Here is a 21,705-nt window from a genome sequence, read left to right as displayed (position 1 = left end):
ATAAATAAATAAATAAATAAATAAATAAATAAATAAATAAATAAATAAATAAATAAATAAATGACAGCCTGGTGACATAGATAAATAAATAAATGACAGCCTGGTGACATAGGGCTGTAATTCCAGCGCTGTCGAGGCTGAGGCAGGGGGCTCACTGGGCTCACGAGAGCTGCTCTTTACGGAGTCTCACCGTGCAGCTCTGGCTGCCCCTGTAACCTGCTTATGTAAGACAAACTGGCTTCGAATTTACAAAGCGATTAGGTGGCCTCTGTTTCCCGGGTGCACCGGTGCATAGGCCGCTACTTCGAGCCAACAGAATTTTTAAATGAAAGGAAGAGAAAAAGAAATCTAAAATAAATAAAGACCAGGGACAGCCAGGCGTGCTTCTAATCTCAATATTCGAGAGACTAAAGCAGAGGCTCCTGCAGTCTGGGCTACACAGTGAAACTTTTGTTTTAAAAAAAATGACACTGACTCTGGCATGCAGTGTAGGGGTGCTATGTGTGGGCTCATTCGCATCGTAACGAACAAATAAATCGACTGTAACGGGCATTGTTTAGGCTGGGAAAGTAGAATTTGAAGTGGATATTAGCTGGGTGTCTGCTAAGGGATTAAGGATTTAAGGATAAAACCATATGATTTGCTTTGAAGGGGATGATGAAACAGGCTCTCAAGTAGCACAGACTGGCCTCGAATTCCCTGTGTTGGCGAAGATGGCCTTGAACTCGTGGTATCCTATCTACATCTGCCTAATTCTGGGATTACAGGCGATGGCCGTCAAACCTGGTAATTTGCTGTAAAATAATATAATAAAAAAGGGAGGATAAAATAAGAAAGAAAACAGGCTGAGAGTTATTGAGGCGAAATGATGGAATCTCGTTGCACCTTTTTCCTTCTAAAATTCTACTTTAAAAGTTGCAATGAACGCAGCGTCTGAATTCTGCAGAACTCCTCCACTCGAACGCCTGTTTCCACCGGGACACCAAACATTACTAACCAGCCTATAGGAATTACTCGAGTGTTGGGGTGTACGTCATCGCTGAGCGCCTCTCTTTGAGGGCGGAGATAGATGGCGTCACCACTCTGCGCAGGCGTAGTTTCTCGCATCCTCAGCCTCACGCAGGCGCAGTAGTGCAGTCGTGTGCGCAGTGGCTGCCGCTGCCGAGTAGGGCCGAGAGGAGCTGCGCCCACCTTGGGCGTTAAGGGTGCGCGCGCCGCGGGGTCGTTTAAGCCGAGCACTGGGAGACCCTGCGAGCTCGAGGTCTGTGAGCAGCCACCATGTCCATCTTCACCCCCACCAACCAGATCCGACTGACCAATGTGGCCGTCGTGCGGATGAAGCGGGCAGGGAAGCGCTTCGAAATCGCCTGCTATAAAAACAAGGTCGTCGGCTGGCGGAGTGGCGTGTGAGTGATCCTGTGCCCAGAGCCCAGCGGATCGGCCCCCCCCGAGGCCTGGCTTCCCTAACCCCGGTCCTTGCTAGCCAGGGGTACCTTTCAGGCCAGGTTTGCTTGATTTCGGATTGGGTTCTGGTTTGAGATATTGTCGGTGTCGTAAAAACTGCCGACTAGGAACTCTGTCATAGCTGGGCCTGGTGACCTAGGCTTTTAATACCAGTGCTCAAGAGGCTGAGGCAGGGGGATTACTGTGAGTTCCAAGCCAGCCTGGAATCTAGTATGTGTGACCCTGTCCAATTTAAAAAAAGAAAAAAAAATAAGAAATTGCAGCCAAGAAACCCCGAAATTGCGGTGGTCTTCTTGGATTAATGATTAAGACAGAAATCCGATACTTCAAATACTGTCACAAAGAAAAGAAACTTTCTGTGGTCATTTTTCCGGAATAATCGGGAAGCTGAAATTAGTACAGCAGATGTCACACCTCAGAATATACAGTTTTACCAAAGTGCTTGATGTCTTCGCGACTGCCATCTAGGGACAGATATTCCAGGATGGAAGCCTTCAGGCCACTCCCCACCACACCCTGAATTTCCCGACATAAAACAATGACGTGTTTTCCCTCCCTGATTAAGTGGGAGAATACTGATACTGTCTCGAGTTTGAGATTGTTCCTTTTAAGGTAGTGACCTGGGAGAGAGTGTGGTGTGTATGTGTGTGTGTTTGCTTTTGAGACAAGGTTTCAGGTAGTACAACACACTATATAGTTGTATCTTTGAAGCTGGCCTTGAACTCCCAATATTTTCCTGCCTCCACCTCCTGAATCCTGGGATTACAGATGGGCGCATCACACCTAGCTTGCAGCACTTGCCATTTATCTTGTTGCCAAATCTTGTATTTAAATGTGAGTGGATTGCCAACTCTCCAGTGGATTCACATAGGACTTTCTCTCCTGCCCTTTCAAGGGAAAAAGACCTTGATGAAGTTCTGCAGACCCACTCAGTGTTTGTAAATGTTTCCAAAGGTCAGGTTGCCAAGAAGGAAGACCTCATCAGTGCCTTCGGGACAGATGACCAGACTGAAATCTGCAAGCAGGTAGGTTCTGCCCACTGCATCAGTACACATTCCCATGGTCATAGGCAACATCAGGACCACTGTTCCTCTTGATGAATTTTTGTTGTTTTAGCATATGTCTCTTTTTTTCAGTATACGTTGTTGGAAAATTTGGGAGTTTTGTGTGGTGTTTGTTGTTATTTTCTTTTGACACAGAGTCTCACTGTGTAGCCCATGCTGACATCAAACCCACTGGATAGCCATGCAGGCATGAAGTTCCTGATCCTCCAGCACCATGCCGCTCACTCACATCTGATATAACATGTAATGATTAAAACAGGAACCTGAGACTGCAGATACCATCACAAAGAAAAGAAACTTTCTATGGCCATTTTCCTGGAATAATAATCAGGAAGCTAATCCTACAAATACTGAAATTAGTACAGCAGATGTCACGCACACGCACCTCAGAATCCTCAGTTTTACCCAAATACATAGTGTCTTCCCTGCTGCCAATCAGAACAGATATTTTATTACATAAAACAATGCTTTCTGTAATTTATGTTTTATGTATTTATTACATAATATATTACATATAATATGATATATTACATATTACGATGGTTTTGGGGGAGGACAGTATATCACTATGTAGCTCTGGCTGTTCTTGAACTCATAGTGATCCACCTGCCTCTGCCTCCTGAGTGATGTAATTAAAGGGGCAGACCCCCATACCCAGCTTTTTTTTATTTATTTATTTTTTTATGTGTGTGTATACACATGTTCACGTTTGTGAAGGTGCCTGGAGAGACCACAAAACAAAAATCAGATTCCCCTGGACCTGGAGTTACAAGCGTTAGTTAGCCCTCTAGTGTGGGTGCTGGGAAATGAACTCCAGTCTTCAGGGAGAGCAGCAAGCACTGGGCACCACTGTGCCCTATCTCCAGCCCCTCCAGTATCACTTTAACACATTCGACTTTGGATGTTCTTTTATATGCTGCTATAATTTCAAGAAATGCCAATCACAACATTCGTAGGAGTCTACTGAGCATACACAGCTTTATTGAAGCAATAGAAACTATAAAATTGTCTTATAACTTAGGAATATAACAAAGGAATATTGTAACAGGTGGCCATTCAACATCCAAGTTGGAAAGAATGCTGGGAGGAGACTGCAGTGAAGTAGGTTCCCATGGTGGAAAGAGTATCGTCATAGGCAGAGGGGCTGCAGGCGCAGGAGCTTCTCGGTCCTAGCTCAGGATCATGAGGGTTTCCCCATTCAAGGGAAGGTATGCAGTCTGGTCCTCTTCAGGCAGGTGGGAACTCTGAAAATATAGAGGGCTGACGGGAAAGAACTTTGTGTTTCTGGAGCAGATCCTCAGAAGCAGGAGCAGGGCTCTGTGCCTTAGCAGTCTTCTCCTCCACCGTCTTTTTCACAGTGAGAGGTGATTGTTTTTGTTTGAGGGGTTTCTTAGTCTCCAGTGGCTTTTCTGTAACTTTGCTGATGGTTCCCAGAGCATCCCTGACAGTATTAGGTAAGGCTGGTGGGGCATCAAATATTCTGCCAACTTGGGGCATTGAAGCTTGAAATTTCCATTGTAAAGCCTTGGGCCCATCCTTCAGCACTTCCTTAGGAGCCACGTGACTACCTGATTCTCTTTTTTTTTTTTTTTTTTTTTTTTGAGATAGGGTTTCTCTGTACAGAACTCACTGTGTAGACGAGGCTGGCCTTAAACTCAGAGATCTGCATGTCTCTGCCCCCCAAGCGCTGGGATTCAGCTGTTCAACAATAGCAACCTGGCTCTGCTTCTCCATCTTAACAAAGACCAGAGTAGCCATCCTGGAATGCGACAAATTCCTAGATTTGTTTTTGCAGACAAAGCATGCTACGACATCCAGCGTCTGATTCTTTTTTTAAATAGAATTCCAGAAACTAACTTTTCTAACCTATGTCATTTACCTCACTGTTCTTCCTGTCCCCCCACCCTAGATTTTTTTTTTTTAAAGCACTATCTCATTGTGCAGCTCTGGAATTTGCTATGTAGACTAAGCCGGCCTCAACATCATAGAGAGCTGCCTGTTTTTGAGTGCTGGAGATAAAGGTGTGCATCACCACTCCTGCCTGTGTTTTTTTTTTTTTATTTTGGTGTTGGTGGTTCTGAGGTTTCAACCCAGGGCCTTTAGCATGCAAGGCATTCGCTATGACCAACCTTCCTAACGCTGCAATCCTTTAATGAATTTCCTCGTGTTGTGGTGACCCCAACAGTAAAATGATTTCATTGCTATTTCATAGCTGTAATTTTGCGACTGTTATGAATGGTATGTAAACATCTGATATGTAGAATGTCTGCTATGCAAGTCCCCCAAAGGGGTCATGACCCACAGGCTGAGAACCACTGTTCTAAATGACTTTCTCTCCCTGGCCCTCAGGAAGCGTTATCATGGGACTCCCTGTAACCCAGCAGTGGATTTGGCAGCACATGGTTCTGCATCAGCAGCCACAGTAACCAAAACTTCATTTCCTTCCTGCCAACTAATTCTGTGCAGCAGAGAAGGATAACTGAAACTGATGGGATGTTCTGTGTGCTGTCTTTTTTAGATTTTGACTAAAGGAGAAGTTCAAGTGTCGGATAAAGAACGGCACACGCAGCTGGAGCAGATGTTTAGGGATATTGCAACTATTGTGGCAGACAAGTGTGTGAACCCAGAAACAAAGAGACCCTACACTGTTATCCTCATCGAGAGAGCTATGAAGGATATCCACTACTCAGTCAAGCCCAACAAGAGCACAAAGCAGCAGGTGAGTGCCTGCTGGTGTCCTCAGACCCTGGGCTGTGGATGCTCCTGGGATCAGAAGCACACACTTGCAAGCCTCGCTATTTTGCTGGGTGGAACCAGGGATTCCTGCGTGATGGGCAGGCACTCCACCAGCTGAGCCACATCCTTAGCCCCCCCCCCCCTTTTTTGTGATGGAAACACAAATACACATAGACCTCTTACTTCCTGTCCAACTCAGATCTTTAAAGACAAAACTGGGGCTTTAAGTGACGTGAACTCTAGAACAGACAAAATGTCTTTCCAGCTCTGTTGGCCACAGAGATTTCTAAGCCCACTGTTATGTAATAAATAGAAACAGTGAAAGTTTCTATTTATTACATATTTCAGACAAGTCAGCCCTGTCATCAGGCTGGAAGTGCTGCTACATGTCTGCATTTTAAGCACCTGGGAGGCAGACACCAGGTTTGACCCTGTCTCAAAAGGCAGAGTCTCCCCTTTCTAAGAATGTTCAACTCTGTAGTACTTTCACAGAGCTTACAACCTTTTCAAGTTAGAAAAATACTAGTACCTTCATCATGTGGAATGTGGGGAGCAAAGGTCACTCTTCACTGCAAAACACATTTGAGGCAAGCTTGGACTACACAAGACCCTCTCAAAATAAAGGAAGCCAGGCATGCTAATGCATGTCTTTATTCCCAGCACTCAGCAGGCAGAGGCAGGCATATCTTTGTGAGTTTGTGGCCAGCCTGGTCTACAGAGTGAGTTCTAGGACATCCAGGGCTAAACAGAGAAACCCTATCTCAAGAACAAAAAGAAAGCAAGAATCCAAATGTGGTCACTTGCTTCTGGACCTGTAACCCCACTGTTGAGGAAGACAGGAGGCTTTCTGGGAATTGTTTGGCCACTAGAGTAGCTCCAGTTCAGTGAGAGACTCTATCTGAGAGAGTAAGGCTGAGGGCATGGAACAGGACACCCAGTGTGCTCCCTACATACGCACACACGCGCACATAAACATACAACACATGCATAAAATAAAATATTTAATAGACAACAGAGTATAGTATCATCCACATAACGTTTAGCAGATAGACTGCCTGATTACCAGTGCTCAGGCATACAGTTTCCTGGTTATGTATGTCCAGTATAAAAGAAAAGCCTGGCGGCAAAATGGAAGGAGCCAGAGAAGAATTCAGTGTGCAGAAACTCTGGGCAATATCAGAACTACCTCCATTCTCACAACACAGAAGGACCCAACCCAGACCAGGGCCTTCTCTGTACAAGAAAAAAAAAAAAACAAAACAGGAGAGGTCACCAAAGGACTAGTGATGTCACATGCTTCATGCATAAAAGGAATGTTTCCTTCAAAGGTCAGCCACTTGTACACTGTTCCCTCTCCATAAATTCTCACAGATCCTTCAAACCCAGCCCCGTGTTTCCTCTGCATTCAGCTCCCAGCATTGCTTTCAGGAGGGCCAGCCCCAGAGATGCCATTAGAAAGGCCCGTCAGAACCCAAATGTGGCTTGGCAGTCATGTGTGAACTCGAAAGCTCTCAAATCATCAGGCATCCTGACACTATGATTGGCTAGTTATTAAATGTTCAACAAAGCCATTAAGTCTGTCCATCTACCCAATGACTGGCCTCACACTGTTTTAGAATTAGCATGAACTGAGCTATCGGTTCAGGGCCTCTAGGTACATGGCTTAGAATGTGCTGGGCTTAGAAATCTCTGTGGCCAACAGAGCTGGAAAGACATTTTGTCTGTTCTAGAGTTCATATGTTTGCAAATGTAATCCCCACGCCCACATTTCCTTGACTGTTTATAGTGTTGGGGGTGGCGCCCAGGTCCTTGAGTGTCCTAGGTAAGTGCTTCACTACTAAACTGCATTCAGCCTTTGACAGTGCTTTCTTCCAACGCGAAAAAATATTTTCATTTCACAAAATAAGACATTATCTCATTTTTCTAGGTTTTTCTAGGACTGCTTGTATCTTAACCATGAAGCCGCTGGCATAATGCAGCTATGTGGAAACTGCTTTGCTCATGTCTAACGTATGAGTGAGTGCAGCCCAACAACTAAATAACAAGCACTCTGCGTTATATCTTGAAAGGCTTTGGAAGTGATAAAGCAACTGAAAGAGAAGATAAAGATAGAGCGTGCCCACATGCGATTGCGCTTCATCCTGCCAGTGAATGAAGGAAAGAAGCTGAAGGAAAAGCTGAAGCCGCTGATGAAGGTCGTCGAGAGTGAGGACTACAGCCAGCAGCTGGAGATAGTAAGATGACAGGGCGCGGTGCAGCCTAAACCCCGAGATTTTAATGTCAACACATTGTCCTTGGCTTCATTCTACAGAATAGCTTATTTTCTAATCATAAACACTATATTCATTCCTTTTTGCATAGCTGTGACCCAAACTTGAGAGAATAGATAAAGAAGTAAGGTTTTATTTGGCCTGAAAGGATTCCATCCAACTGCTTGGCCTTCTCATGCACTTGGGCAGAACAAGAATAAGGGCATGGGGCACTGGAGACCAGGTGTATCCCTACAGAGGCAGGCCCCCAGGATCACTTCCTCCACGTAGCACTATCAGCTGGGGATAAAACTATGGAGACATGAGCCCATTGGGCACATGTCATATTTAAGGCATGTAACAATATTTAGAAGTTGTACAGGTGAGGCTCACATGTCAAGGTGTACATAGGAGGACACTGCAGTTAAGCATTCTCAAGACTTTACTTGCCTTTTAGTCAAATTATTCAGAACAGAATTATGCTGGCCATGTTCATTTTCTTTTAAATAATAAGATGTATTTTACACTGAGTCTTCTGTTATGGGGCAACTAATAATAAAAGTGGAGCCAGGTGATGCACACTTTGCCATCCCAGGACTCGGAAGGTAAAGGTAGGAGTTCAAGGTCATTCTCAGCTACGTAGTCAGTTGAGGCTAGACATTACCAGCTGTCTTTATGTCAGAACATTCTAATCGCACTGGGAGGTTTTGTTTCTGAGTCATGGGTAGCTACTCTAGAGAGAAGCAGTGTGTCCATACCATAAACATCTGTACTCTTTAGAACCTACCATGTCTTTTCAGTATGTCTGTGGTCTCTTTCACAGGTACAGGTGACTGTCACTCACCTATAAAATCTAATGCTAGATTTCAGCCTGGAGAGGCCCATAGTCTGCTCTAACCCTGTGCATGATTGCATGCGTTTAACACTGGGGAATCTGGATGTGTCTTTAATAGGAGGTGCTAGGCGTTGAACCCAGGGTCTTAATGCCAGGCAGTGCTGGCTCCCACTGTAAGTGCAGCCCTGGCCAGGTGAGTCTCCTAACAGCTGAGTGCCTTTCCCAAAGGCCGACAACAGATGCTTAGCAGCAAGGCTGACCCCCAGATCCAGCCTATTTCCAGGCTTCCCCATGTGAGCAGCACCCAGCACACATCCATAGAGCTACCCTGAGCATTCAAGTTGGGTTTATTCTGTGCTGTTTCCCAGCCTCCCATGGAAACCAGCTGTGTTAACCATTGCAGGTTTGCCTCATCGACCCAGGCTGCTTCAGAGAAATTGATGAGCTGATAAAGAAGGAAACCAAAGGCAAGGGTTCTCTGGAAGTGCTCAGCCTGAAAGATGTGGAGGAAGGGGATGAGAAGTTTGAATGACACTCCCTAGCTCCTTGGCTGGAACACGACAGCAGACATTTGTTTCTGTGACCTGCCACCAGCCCAGCTCAAGCAACGTGCCACTTTCCATCTTGTGTTAAACATTTTCCTAGGTACCTGGGTATTTCTGTTGTAAATTGGGGTTTCCAGCAAAAATGACAAAACACAAAATACAGAGTCCAGAAGAGCTTTTCACTGCTGTGTATGCCTTTCTAGTTCCAAAGGGAAGATCAGAGACAGTGTTGGTGGACAAGAAGGTAGATTCAGTACGTGACAGATTGGAGAGGGGTCTGTATAACAAAGGGGAGTGCTTGCTGGAAAGGAAGATGTGGTGTTTCTGCATAATCAAGTCCAGGTCTGGGGTGTGAGCTCAGAGAGGACTTCCTGGTTCCCTACATTTAGATGTATAATGACTAAAGAGCCTTTGTTTGATTTTCAACAAACATGGTATTACCACTGACTTAGATTATTGTTAAAATATATAAAGTCATTTAATACTAATTCCTAAAAGTTTATAATATATGTAGGTATAACTAAAATTATACATAATCAATAAAACTTATTTTTATTAAGCTCTGGCTTGCATTTCTAGACAGCCTCCTCTTTGCTCTGGTTTTTGTATTAGGTACTTTTCTCACTGATGTGATGAAATGCTTGAAGAAACTCATCAGAAAGGAAAGGTTTTACTTTGGCTCACAGTTTGAGGATTCACACTTCATCCCAGCAGAGAAGGCATGATGGCAGGATCCTGAGGCAGCTGGTCGCGGTGCATCTGCAGTCAGGAAGCAGAGATGACTGTGGCTCCCTTTCTAGTCAGGCCAGGACTCCAGTCCGTAGACAGCAAGCCCAATCCAGGACTCTCACAGATGTGAACAGAGGTTTGTTCCCCTAGTAATTCTAGATCCTGTCAGGTTGACAGTAGTAACCATTGCACTCTGGGTGAGTGGGGGGCTTATTGGATTGGTTTGTGTTTTGAGGGTCTTAATCAAAGGCCTTTAATCCCAGCACTTGGGAGGCAGAGACAGGCAGATCGGAGTTCAAGGCCAGCCTAGTTTTCAAAGTGAGCTCCAGGACAGCACTTGGCTTTAATCCCAGCACTCAGGAGATAGGGATAGACCCAGTCTCCAATTTGACAGCAACACTGATCTGGCCAGCTAGGGCTACATAGTGACCCATCTCCAAAATAACTATTTTTATTTCAAAGACAGCGATTATGGCTTGGAGAGATGGCTCAGTGGTTAAGATTACTGTCTACTCTTCCAAAGAACCTGGGTTCAACACCCACATTACAGTTTACATCTGTCTATAACTCCAGTTCCAAGGGATCTGACACCTACATACCAATGCACATTTAAAAAAAAAAAAAAACTAAAGACAGGGATTGTATAGCCCTTTGAACCCCTGATCCTTCCTGCCTCACTATAGTGAGTACTAAGAGCACAAACTGAATCACCACCCTGCCCTATGCTCAGTGAGCTGACTCCATAGCAGTCATTTCACATTTGTGATCACATTGCCTTTTTGGGTGTGAGGAAACTTAAAAGAGCAAGACCTCTCCACAGCGTCAGCCGTAAGGCAAGATGTCATTACAGTACACAGGGAGAGGCATGTTTATTTTCTAAGGCGCATTCACAGCATTCTAAGCAGTGCCAGCAGAAAGGAGGAAGTGAAGATTGGAAGGACAGGTGCCTAATACCCCTCGCTTTAGTCTGACCTGACCTGCAGAAAGTAGCATGATCTGTGAGCTGCTGTTTCTTCCATCACCCCACAAAAAAAAAAAAAAAAAAGTGTGTGTGTGTGCGTGGGCATACACTTTGAAGCTAAAGCTAAAAGAAGGTATCTAATCCCTGGACCTGGAGTTACAGCTGTGAGCCCGATATAGTTGCTAGAAATTTAACTCTGGTCCTCTGTAAGAAAAGCAAGCACACTTTTGTGGTGCAAAAGAAACCATGTCTTGAAAAAAACAAAAACCACGAACTCCTCTAAACACTGAGCTACCTCTCTAGCCCCTAGCCTGCTGTTCTTAATGGTGGCTGTGGGCACACTAAGGATTTAAGTAATTGGCCAGTGGATCTTTAACCTTCTCTGCTGGTTCATTGGGTGTGAATACTGTGTGCTAAGAACAGAACCCAGGAACCTATTGCTTGAACATCCCTCAGCCCCTCACTGGGGTGTTCTAGGAAGAACTCTACCACTGAGCCACAACCCTGGCTCTTTCTGATGTCTTCTGGTAGGGTTTGGGTCAGTCCATGGTCTCATACAATAAAAGGTTTTACACTCTTTTCAAAGACCCATGGATTTGTTGAGGTCACCTTAGTAGGAAACACTGGTCACCCTTCAACTTCATGGCAGGTAGTACTTAAAAAAAATAGCCTGTGAAACCCTGGAAGTGCTCCTTGCCTACACTTTTTGTTTAAACAACACCTGTCAGGCTGGAGGAACGACGACAAACCGAGTAAATCCAGATCTTTTATTCTGTAAAGCACATATGCACATACTTCAAACACAGAAAATCAATGAGGGAGGGACACCATCACGCATCAGCTAGTGACCATCATGCAGCAAGGGACGGGAGATGAATCTGCTGCCCTCGCGTCCCACAGTGCCTGCAGGAGGGTCAAAACACAGGAGGCTGGGATCCTATGCACTGCCAAGAACACAACAGAAACACCAGGTTCCGAACGACGAGAACTTACGAATAGAATCAAAACTGATTCAAGTCATACTATATGGTGAAAGGACAAAAGGAAAGAGATCAATATGATCTGAAACAGCCATTTCACAGGAAGTCACTGACTTCTGACTGCACCCCCAGCCTAGGACACCTGAGGACAAGCCAGTGCTGCTGGGGTTGGAAGTCTCCAGTGGCCCAGTCTGACATTCCAAGTCTGAGGTTTACCAGCAAGAAGCAGCTGTAGACCAGACCCAGATGTGTCTGCAGGCCCCTACACTCTGCCCTCAACCTCCTTCCCCAGCCATCCTCCAACAGTCTACCTGCTAGGGTGAATATTGGGTTTTAAAGTATAGTATCTGGCCTCAGGATGGGTCATGTCCCAAGCATTTTTGGCACTTCCTCTCCCCAAGCCTTGTGTTCCTCCTTCCCACCCCCTACAGATCCCAGCCACTGCTTGTCATCGAAACAAGGGTGGCTAAGAGGAACACAACTGGGCTGGGCAGACCAGTGAAAGTGACCCTTCTCATTGTCTTACTCCATTGGGTTTGATTACTCAGTAGCAGCTTAATCTGAAGCTTGATGGTCCTGATGACATATTTATACCAGCCAAGTCACGTGGCTTTTCTCCATCTTACCTGACAAGGGTCTCAAAGTCTCAAAGAAGACTAAATTAAATTCACACATTAGCCATCTTATAAGCAACTCACAACTGGTTTAAAAAATATATACTATTGCATCATATTACAGTGATTATTTTAACAATCTTCAATTTAAAAAAAAAAAAAAAGCTATTGTTTTCCATTTCACAATGCCTGGGATAAAATTCTCTAGGCCAGAAAATTCCAGAACACAGTAAGCTAACCCCAGTTCAGACAGACTACAGACCTACAGTTATGGAACAAAAGTGCTGACACACCTAAGCATTTTTCTCTTGCTTTGAGAATAGGGTATCAGTACGTAGCCCGGGCTGTCTTTGAACTCAAGATTCTTCTGCCTCAGCCTCCAGAGGGCGAGACTTACATGCATTCATTCCCACACCCAACAAGTCTGGAACACAGAACACTCCTTGGGAACTGTTAAGGCAAGGCGCTGATAGAAAAATACTGAAAATACAAATAATGAGTGGAAGAGATTGTGAATGCCTTTTTAAATGAAATAGAGGAAAAGGGACAGAGGAACCAGATGATCAAAAATATCTTAAGGAAAATGCTTCCGGTTTTGCTCAGTGAATAGCCATCAGAATCTTATGCCTTCCTTCAGATTTCCCCAGCATCGTACACGTCATAATGATCATTTTCCTTCTCAAGATGTGTTGTACAAAAATGCAAAAAAAAAAAAAAAAAAAAAAAAAAAATAAAAAGAAAACACACATCTCCTTAAAAAAAAAAAATAAGGAGCTGTTTGCAACTTTTAGAGCAAACCAACACTCCTTCTTTCAGTGTGCCGTGCCCTGTGAGGTCAGCCCTCACTGTGCCCTGTGCCTCCACTGCAGAGCTACTTCTCAAGCCAGGAACTTCTCTACAGAAGCAGACGGCAGCAGAGCACTCAAGTTCCTAGCTGCCAGTGTAGAAATAAAACTGATCTTCACTACGGAAGTGACTTTTGGGTGCATGACCTTTTACCTAGGATAGAAGAACATATCTGTCTTAACTAGGGGAATAGTAAAATGTGACTTTTTTATTTAAAAAAAAAAAAAGAAAAGTTTCCTTGCAAGCAAACTGAAAAGGTATTACTGCTGTCACTATGGTCATTAAGCCACAGACAGGTAAGAGCCACTGGAGGGAATGGTGGCTTCGGAAATGCAGCGTCCTAAGGAAGGTGCAAATGGATTCCAACATTGAACACACCAGGCTGAAACAAGAACCACAGCAAACCGCTGCCCCACTGGTACTGGAACACGACCTGCTCAGCTCCAGCAAGATCCCCACACTCTTGTAGCACTACATGGAAGAACCCCATGTCTGTGCCCTCGTACCCTCCTGTCCTCCCTCCCTCCCATGAGGGTGACGGGTTCAGGCTACATCCAGGGCAAAGTACGTGCATCACAGGACCAATTTCCAGATCAATGTTTATAAATATATACAAATCAGTTACAGGCACTTGAAATGTCTTTGGCTGGAATAACCCAACATTGCAAGATCATGTATTCACAGAGTGGCCAGGCTCTGGCCGGTTCAGCAGGCAATGATCATGGTTCTTGGTCTCTCAGAAAATGGGGAGCTGTGGGATTAGGCATCAGCCAAAGCCACCTAGAAAAGAGCAAGGAGACAAATGAGTAAAATAGGGAGCTGCTGGCACCTAGTCCAATACCACAAGGGCATGCTGCCAATAAACATCTATTACCTCTTGGCAAGGAAATTAACAGGACCTTAAGGAAACCACCTCACCTCAGGGAGGGATGAACAGACCCACAGTCTGGAAGCATTTGCCAACCTGCAAAACCACTTATGCTATGCCCAAAGAGTTAACCCTCTGTTTGTCTATTCTATTCTATCCTTCCTTCATTCGTTCGTTCGTTCCTTCCTTCCTTCCTTCATTTTGGAGACAGGATCTTAAGAACTATGTAGCTCTTCCTGGCTTAGAACACTATGTAGACCAGGCTGGCTTCCAACTCATTGATTCCTTTGCCTCTGTCTCCTGAGAACTGGAATTAAAGGTATGTGCCATCCCTCCTGATCTTGGATTTGTTTTTTGAGACAAGGATTAATGTAGCCTGAGCTGGCCAAAAACTCACTACAGAGCTAAGGATGACTTCAAAGTTATCCTCCTGCCTCAACCTCCCAAGTACTAGAATCCAGTCACACACTACCACGTCTGGTTTATGCAGTGCTGCAGACTGAACCCATGGCCTCAGGCTTGAAAGGCAAGCATGCTACTAACCAAGCCCCATCCCTAGCCACAAGTTGCCTAGCCCTGACAGGCACTCTGCTGCATGACTGCAGTGCTGAAGAAAACACTGGTGCCCAGAAAGAGGCACCATCAGGAATTAGTTCAGAACAGCTATCATGATGACAAGACCTTTTGTGTTTTGTTGAGAAAGGCCTGTTGCCAGGAGCCAGCCAGACCCACCCGCTGCTCACCTTCTCAGGACAAAACTCAGGATTGCTCTGACGCAGTTTGCTGGGTCTACCTTTGATAACTGCGTAGCAAAACATTGTTATCACCATCACGAAAAGGAAGTAACTGGTGTGCATGAGGTGCAGGTTTATTAATGAACGGTCGTCCTAATGAAAAAGAAAGGAAACCAAACACATGCAATCCATTACATTTTCAAACATCAGCCTTCCATGCCTGCAGCAACGTCAGTCTTTGTCATGTTATGAATTAAACCCATGGCCTCACACACACACTAGACAAATGCTTCATCACTGAGCTGCATCCATCTCCAGGGCCCCAATATTGTTCTTAAGCTTGAATAGGCAGGCTCTCCATTTGTCTCCAAAACCACCAAACTGGTTGTCATTATGGGAAGACAGAGCTGCTGTGAACCTCTGCACCCCACTGCCAGAGCCCTGCTCTTCTCCAGACATGTCCTTGTGAGCCCACAAAGCAGCTTGTCTGCTGACCTCCCTTTGCAGTGCTCCTCTACTGGACAGCTGGCACATCCCACCAGAGACAGCTCCCCTTTGGTTCCCACTAAGTCCCTGGCAGGATGCATGCGCACGTACACACACGCAGTCACAGACACACAACTCGGGGCACTTGGGCCTATTTCACTTACATCTGGAACAATAACGGTGAGTTTTGGATTCAAAGCGTGGTATACTTTTCCGATGGCGCCCTTATAACACCAGAAAGGATTGTAGTCTTGAGCATATTTTGTGTTGGCATCTCTGGCAGTTGTGAAGATCTTGTACCAGAGTGTGGCATTGCTGTATGTGTCAGGGACACAGTGAGGTGGCTGACTGCAGGGGAGAGGAAGAGACCAGGCTCGGTGACCTGAAACATTTATTTGGGCTCCCTCCACACACATCGCCCGGCAGCACTGCACAGAGCAACATGAGGAAAGGAGAAATAAGATGTTTTGAACAGTTGTCATGTTTCTCTGGGACAATACCATTATGTTTTGAGAGTTGTTAGTTATTACTTGTGTTTTGAGACAGGATCTCAATACATAGCAGAGGCTGGCCTGGGAGTTCTGGAATTGCAGGTGTGAGCCAACACAGCCAACTGTTGTGTCTTCTTTGGGTTTTCTGAATACACACATAAGCAGCCAGGCGTGGGGTTGCACACCTCTAATGCTAGAACACTAGAGACTGAGGCAGGAAGATCAGAAGTTCTAAGCCAACCTCTGCTATATATATATAGTGTTTGGTACCAACCTAGGCTATGAGACCATCTCAGGACAAATCCCCCCCAAATAAAAATCTAAAAACTAAAATAACTGTACTCATGTACACAACCCCCTACAAATACATACAATTTAAAGTAATAAAAAAAATGAAATCTTTAAAAAAAAAACTAAACAAAATTAATTTCTGGGTCACAGAGATGAAGAGAAGCTTTCCCTTTAGGCAGCTTTAGTTACAGCTCACTCTGGCAGGGGGCCTGGCTCTCCCTTTTCCAATACATGACTCTTTTAGTAGGTGTCTGGAAGTGGCCACAGCAGCACACTTCACTACCTCACTGAAGCACAAAAAAGGGGCACAGCTTCTTTCTGGTTTTGTTTTATTGAACAATGTACCCCAGGTCTCAGATGTACCCCAGGCTAGCCTTGACCTTCTTGATCCTCCCACCTCCACCCTTTCAGTGCTGGGATTACAGATGTGCTCCAATATGTCCAGTCCATTCTGTGTGGGAAATGGAACCCAAAGACTTCATGAATGCTAAGCAAACACTGTATCCCAGCCCAGCACATTTGAATATAGAGAATATTAGAATTTCAAGTTAAATTAAATAATCCTGAAAGCCAGCAAGAAGGTAAATGTGTTTGCCACCAAGCCTAATGACCTGAGTTCAGTCCCTGACACCCACATAGCAGGAGAGAACTGACTCTTGCCAGTTGTCCTCTTGGAGGACACTTACACGGTGACGGGGAAAACTCCAGGGGCAGCGGTGAGGGTCATGCATGCTGTGAACACCACCTGCTCACAGTGGCTATGGAGAGCACAGTCATCAGCACTCCAGGCAGCAGGCAGAGTGAATGTGATGTTCATCTCCTCGTGGGCTTCCCTGCCTGTGGAAGAATTGGCAGTTTATTGGTGGACACAGCAGAAATGCAGACTGTTCACGGGTATTCAAATGAATCTGCAGGCAAACTCAACAGGCACCCATTGGCCTGCACACCTGCCCCATGAAGTTTCTGAAAACCACAGTCCTGATCTGAACATTGAGGCCCAGTTGACCAGCACAGCCGCAAAGTGGCTCACAAAAGGCCACATCTTCAGTCAGGGCTAGAGAGCCATGCCAGAGCCCAGGCAGAGCTGGACAGCTTGTACTAATGTCACTTCACTCAGAACCAACCATTATCCTGTGAAATGTGACTCCAGCGTCCCTGCACACACACAGGTAGAAGCAGAAGGCCTACCAGACTTAGGGAAGGTCTTGGGACTAAAAGTAAAGTCTGCATTAAATCAAGATGTTCTAAGGTCATAAGGAGAAAAGGCTGCTTGCTTCCTGGAACACACAGGAGTGATTCGTATCCCTACTGTTATGGCACCAACTTTCTACTCTTAACAGCTAAAGGCAAAAGGCAGGACCCCTCCCCAGCATACAGAAAGAAGCAAAGGTTACCCCTGCAAGGCCCTGGGTGGCCCTTGGTATGACAAAGGCTTTCCAGCTTCCACTTTCATCCCTCCTACATCATGTCTACTGTGTCCAAGCTTAGCACACACAAGCAAGCATGGCCATGCTTCATGGTTTTTTGGGAGTTTTTGTTTTGTTTGGAATTTTTTTAGTGTGGTGGTTTGAATGAGAATGGTCCCCATAAGCTCAAATGTTTGAATACTAGTCCTACTAGTCCACAGTTGGTGCAACCATTTGGGAAGGATTAAGAAGTCTTGTTGGAGGTGTCATGGGGGTGGGTTTGAAGGCTTAAAGTCTGCCATTCCCAGTGTCTGCCTCCTGCTTGTGGGTCAAGATGTGAGCTCTCAGCTGCTGCTCTAGGCGCATGCAGCCATGTCTTTGCTCAACCATCAGCTATCATAAACTCAAACCTCTAGGGCTGTCAGCCAATTAAACTTTCTAAGTTGCTTTGATCATTGTGTTTTATCACAGCAAGAGAAACGTAACTAATACATTTAACAAGCAAGCCCCTAAATAGCATTTCCTCTCTGCCAGGAACTATTTTAAGCACCTATTAAGTGTTAATTCATGATGAACGGTCTTAATTAGCTTTTCACCTGCCGTGATAAACAATATGACCAAAAGCAACGTGAGGCGGAAAAGTGTTAGTTGGTTTGTATCTCTCAGGTCATACTCCATTACTTAGGGAAGTCAGGGGAGGACCTCAAGCAGGGCAGAAACCTGGAGGCAGGAGTTGATGCAGAGGCCATGGAGGAGTGCTGCTTACTGGCCTGCTCTTCATGGCTTGCTCAGCCTGCTTTTTTATAGTACCCAGACCCACCAGTTCAAGAGTAACACCGCCCACAATAAGCATGTACTCACCCACATCAATCACCAATCATAAGAGAAAAAGAAAACCCATGGGCCAATCTAGTGGAGCATTTTCTCAATTGCTGCTTGTGAAAGGCTGACATAAACTAGGCAGTGTTTGAACTTTGGTTGTTTGGTTTCTCTTTTCCAGTACTGGGAGCTGCACTCAGGGCATTACACATGCTAGAAAAGCCCTCAGCCACTGACATACACCCCCAGCCCAATTCCTGTTGTTATTTTTGCCTCTTCTATAATCCCCAAATTCCAGAAGTGAAGGCAACAGGCCTGAGGCTTTTTCTAGTTCTTCCTGGACACTGGTAAATGAACAGTGGGCATTTAAAACTGTGTACACCTGGGGCTGGAGAGATGGCTCAGTGGCTAAGAAAACCCTAGGATCAGTTCACAGCACCCACAGGGCAGCACACAACAGTCTGTAACATTAGTTCCAAGGGGATCCTATAATCTCTGGCCTCCATGGCACCAAGTATATACATGGTGTATTAGCCATATATGTAAGCAGGCAAGATCCATACATAAAACATAATTAAATAACTAATATTAAATAATTAAGTTAAAAAAAAAGTGTTCAAGTTGCTGGAGAGATGGCTCAGAGGTTAAGAGCCCTGTCTGCTCTTCCAGAGGTCCTGAGTTCAATTCCCAGCAACCACATGGTGGCTCACAACCATCTATAGTGTGATCTGATGCCCTCTTCCAGCATTCGGGTGTACATGCAGTAGAGCACTCATATACATAAAAATAAATATTTTTTTTTAAATTGTTCAAGCCCGAGAGAGCACTTTTTTCACATGCATGAGGCCCTGGTTCAAATTTTAGCATTGTAAACACTAGTAAAAATACCCAGCATGACAGCTAAGCAGATCAAGGGCAAATAAGCCTGTTGATGACCTAAGCTTAATCCTAAGAACCTACATACAAAAAACCAACTACTGGGGAATGATCTCAGCCCTCTAACATTCACTGCAGCACAGGCACCCCCACACCCCCACACACATCCCCACACACAAAAGAGTAACAATGGCAATGCAATATGAACCCCAGCACAATACACCTATCCATAGATAAGTTTGCAAACAGACTATGGGTTTAAAGTGCTGACTCCCTCACAGCCAAAAAACTGAGCATAATTCCTGCCTCCCTAGATTTAACCAACTTAGCTTGACACTGACTGGAAGCCTCACTGACAGTCAGTTAATACATATTTATTCCTGTATCATAAACAGGGAGAAATACACAGCAAAATCACTAATTACTGCTGTGTGACCCTGACATTACACAGATGAACTGCTCTAACAGTGACTTAGCGTAACTTAATATTTCAGGTGGACACTCACTTCATGAGCCCACAGCATTCAGAATGTGGCTACAAAACGATCACGGTGAGACAGTGTGGAATTTGATGTTTCTAAGATGTTTTCATTGTTTGGATTTGTAGCATGGGCTGGCCTCAGACTCAAAACTGATAACCTGAAACTTAGATCCTCCTGCTTCTACCTCATGTGCCACCATGCCTTTCCTTTTTTTTTTTTTTTTTTTTTTTTTTTTTTGTCTTGTTTTTTGGTTGTTTGAGACAAGGCCTCAATCCATAGCCCTAGAACTCTATGTCTTGGAACTATGTAGACCAGATGGCCTCAAACATATATAGACCTACCTGCCTCTGTGCCACCAGCTTTTGTGCTTGTTTTCGAGGCAGGGCCTGAAACTCACAATCCTATGCTTTACTCTCACATGCTAGGCTTCTCACTGTGTACCACCACCCCTGGCCCCAATACCTTTATGACCTAACACAGCATCTTTACATTTGCTTACACTTCTCTTGGGTTCAGACAGCTAGAGAATGGCTCAGCAGGTAAGATCTTGCAGGGGACCAGGGTTCATTTCTTAGCCCTCACATGGCAGCTCACAATCATCTGTAGCTACAGTCCCAGAGGATCCAACACCCTCTTCTGACTTCTGTAGGCACCAGGAACACATATAGTGCATGTAGATCCAAGCAAAACACTCACGCACAAAATAAAAAGTTTTTAACAATTTTTTTAAAAATCAAGTATAAATGGACCTCTGCAGTAAAACCTATGTTGACCAAAGGTCAGTTACACTGAGGCATTGCATTTCCAGCTTCTCCCTTCTCCCCCCAGCTCCTTCTCCTAGTGTTACAGAGGAACCCAGGCCCTCACACACCCAAGCCCAGCGCTCTAACACGGAGCTGTAGCTCTGACCCCCTAAGTCCTGACTCTGACAGGCTTTTATTAAGAGACTAAGCTGAAGACTTTACTGTGTAAAGAAGCACAGCAACCATTCCTTCTTGACTTCATGAAGTCCAAGTCTCAAGAGGAAAAACACACAAACACATAAAATAGAACGCTGAACCTATCTCAGATTCGAGGAACTCTAGAAGGAAGGTAGCGGACACATACCTGAGAGTCCAATCTGATGCCCAAGGATGGTGGAGTACAGGTGTGTAACATTTCGAGAGTATCCTCCAAAGGGCTTGAGAGGGTCCAGGGTCAAGGTAATGGCCACTGAGATGTTGATGGGGCCTGACTCCTCCAGGGACTGGGGAGGCTGGGTGGACGATCTGGCCTGCCCAATGGTCATGGTGCTCTCAGGGGTGGTGGTGTCATTGGAGAGATGCTTCAGTGTCTCGTTTTCTGATACACAGAAGTCCAGATCATTAAACCGCAGCAGGAAAGTATTCCAATCCTTAAGCAAAATAAAACAGAAAGAAGATATGAGGTCCCAGCATCTCCAATGCAGAACAGCCATGACCTTTGACTATTACACAGCACAACAGGAAAAGAATGACTTGAGGTTGGCCATCTCAAGTCAAAACAAACCATCCTGCACCTGCAGAACAGTGTGATATAAGTTATGTCAGCCCTGGTAACCTGAGCTGCACATTCGGCATATTGGGATTAAGAGAAAAATCAATGAGCACCAAGATCAAACTCAAAAATGGATCTTAAGGGCTGGAGAGATGGCCCAGCGGGTAAGAGCTCCATTCCAGATTCCCAGTACCCATGGGCAGTTGGCACTAACTCTAACTCTAGTTCCAAGGGACCTGACGCCCTCTTCCTGGCACTGTGTACACATGGTGTGCAGACGTAAATGTGAGCAAAACACCCACACACTTAAAATAAAAGTGACTAAATGCAAAACAAAGGCTGTGAGGGCTCTCGAGATGACTCTGTGCTTAAGAACACTTGGTCTTATAGCGAAATCAAGGTCAGTTCCCAGCATCCGCGTGTGACTGCACAGCATCTGTAACTCCAGTGCCAGAGTATCTGATATCCCTTTCTTCTACCTGAGCACATGGGGCACAGAGTTACATGCAGGCACTCATGCACATAAGCTAAAAAAAAAAACAGAAAAAAAATCAGACAGTGGTGGTGATCACACAGGTGGATCTCTAAGTTTGAGGCCAGCCTGATCTACAGAGTGAGTTCCAGACAGGGCTACACAGAGAAACCCTGTTCTGAAGAAAAAGGGGGCAATGGGGGGCCAGGCCTTGAACAAAAGTGGTGACACTAATTTGCATT

General features: G+C 45.1%; 2 protein-coding genes across 3 annotated transcripts in view; one reads left to right on the top strand and one right to left on the bottom strand.

The window, feature by feature from the left end:
- The first annotated feature begins 1,120 nt into the window (after nucleotides 1–1,120).
- Nucleotides 1,121–9,452, top strand: Sbds (SBDS ribosome maturation factor). Its single transcript, XM_055606363.1, has 5 exons — nucleotides 1,121–1,406; nucleotides 2,360–2,489; nucleotides 5,047–5,247; nucleotides 7,334–7,498; nucleotides 8,752–9,452. The coding sequence occupies exons 1-5, from the start codon at nucleotides 1,279–1,281 to the stop codon at nucleotides 8,878–8,880; spliced, it is 753 nt and encodes a 250-aa protein (XP_055462338.1). The 5' UTR covers nucleotides 1,121–1,278; the 3' UTR covers nucleotides 8,881–9,452.
- A 1,884-nt stretch (nucleotides 9,453–11,336) lies between these two features.
- The window catches only part of Tmem248 (transmembrane protein 248), a 19,177-nt gene continuing 8,808 nt past the window's right edge, over nucleotides 11,337–21,705 (bottom strand). For both annotated transcript variants that reach the window (XM_055606202.1, XM_055606203.1), the window contains exons 3-7: nucleotides 20,584–20,869; nucleotides 16,580–16,730; nucleotides 15,276–15,459; nucleotides 14,635–14,778; nucleotides 11,337–13,803 (exon numbers count right to left, since the gene is read on the bottom strand). In XM_055606202.1, the coding sequence (XP_055462177.1) occupies nucleotides 13,783–13,803; nucleotides 14,635–14,778; nucleotides 15,276–15,459; nucleotides 16,580–16,730; nucleotides 20,584–20,869 (786 nt within the window). In that variant the 3' untranslated portion in view covers nucleotides 11,337–13,782. The remainder of the gene's footprint in view (nucleotides 13,804–14,634; nucleotides 14,779–15,275; nucleotides 15,460–16,579; nucleotides 16,731–20,583; nucleotides 20,870–21,705) is intronic.

This window comes from Psammomys obesus, unplaced genomic scaffold (assembly GCF_907164565.1).
Source record: "Psammomys obesus unplaced genomic scaffold, mPsaObe1.curated_primary_1811, whole genome shotgun sequence".
NCBI classification, from domain to species: Eukaryota; Metazoa; Chordata; class Mammalia; order Rodentia; family Muridae; genus Psammomys; species Psammomys obesus.
Note: the sequence above shows the minus strand (reverse complement) of the source record. Positions and strands in the feature narration are given on the sequence as shown.

What these genes read in the sequence shown, in the direction of transcription:
- Sbds (XM_055606363.1), top strand. Translation starts at nt 1,279, where the DNA reads ATGTCCATCTTCACCCCCACCAACCAGATCCGACTGACCAATGTGGCC. An exon ending in GTCGGCTGGCGGAGTGGCGT is followed by an intron (nt 1,407 to 2,359) that starts GTGAGTGATCCT and finishes TGCCCTTTCAAG; the next exon opens with GGAAAAAGACCTTGATGAAG. An exon ending in ACAGCCAGCAGCTGGAGATA is followed by an intron (nt 7,499 to 8,751) that starts GTAAGATGACAG and finishes TAACCATTGCAG; the next exon opens with GTTTGCCTCATCGACCCAGG.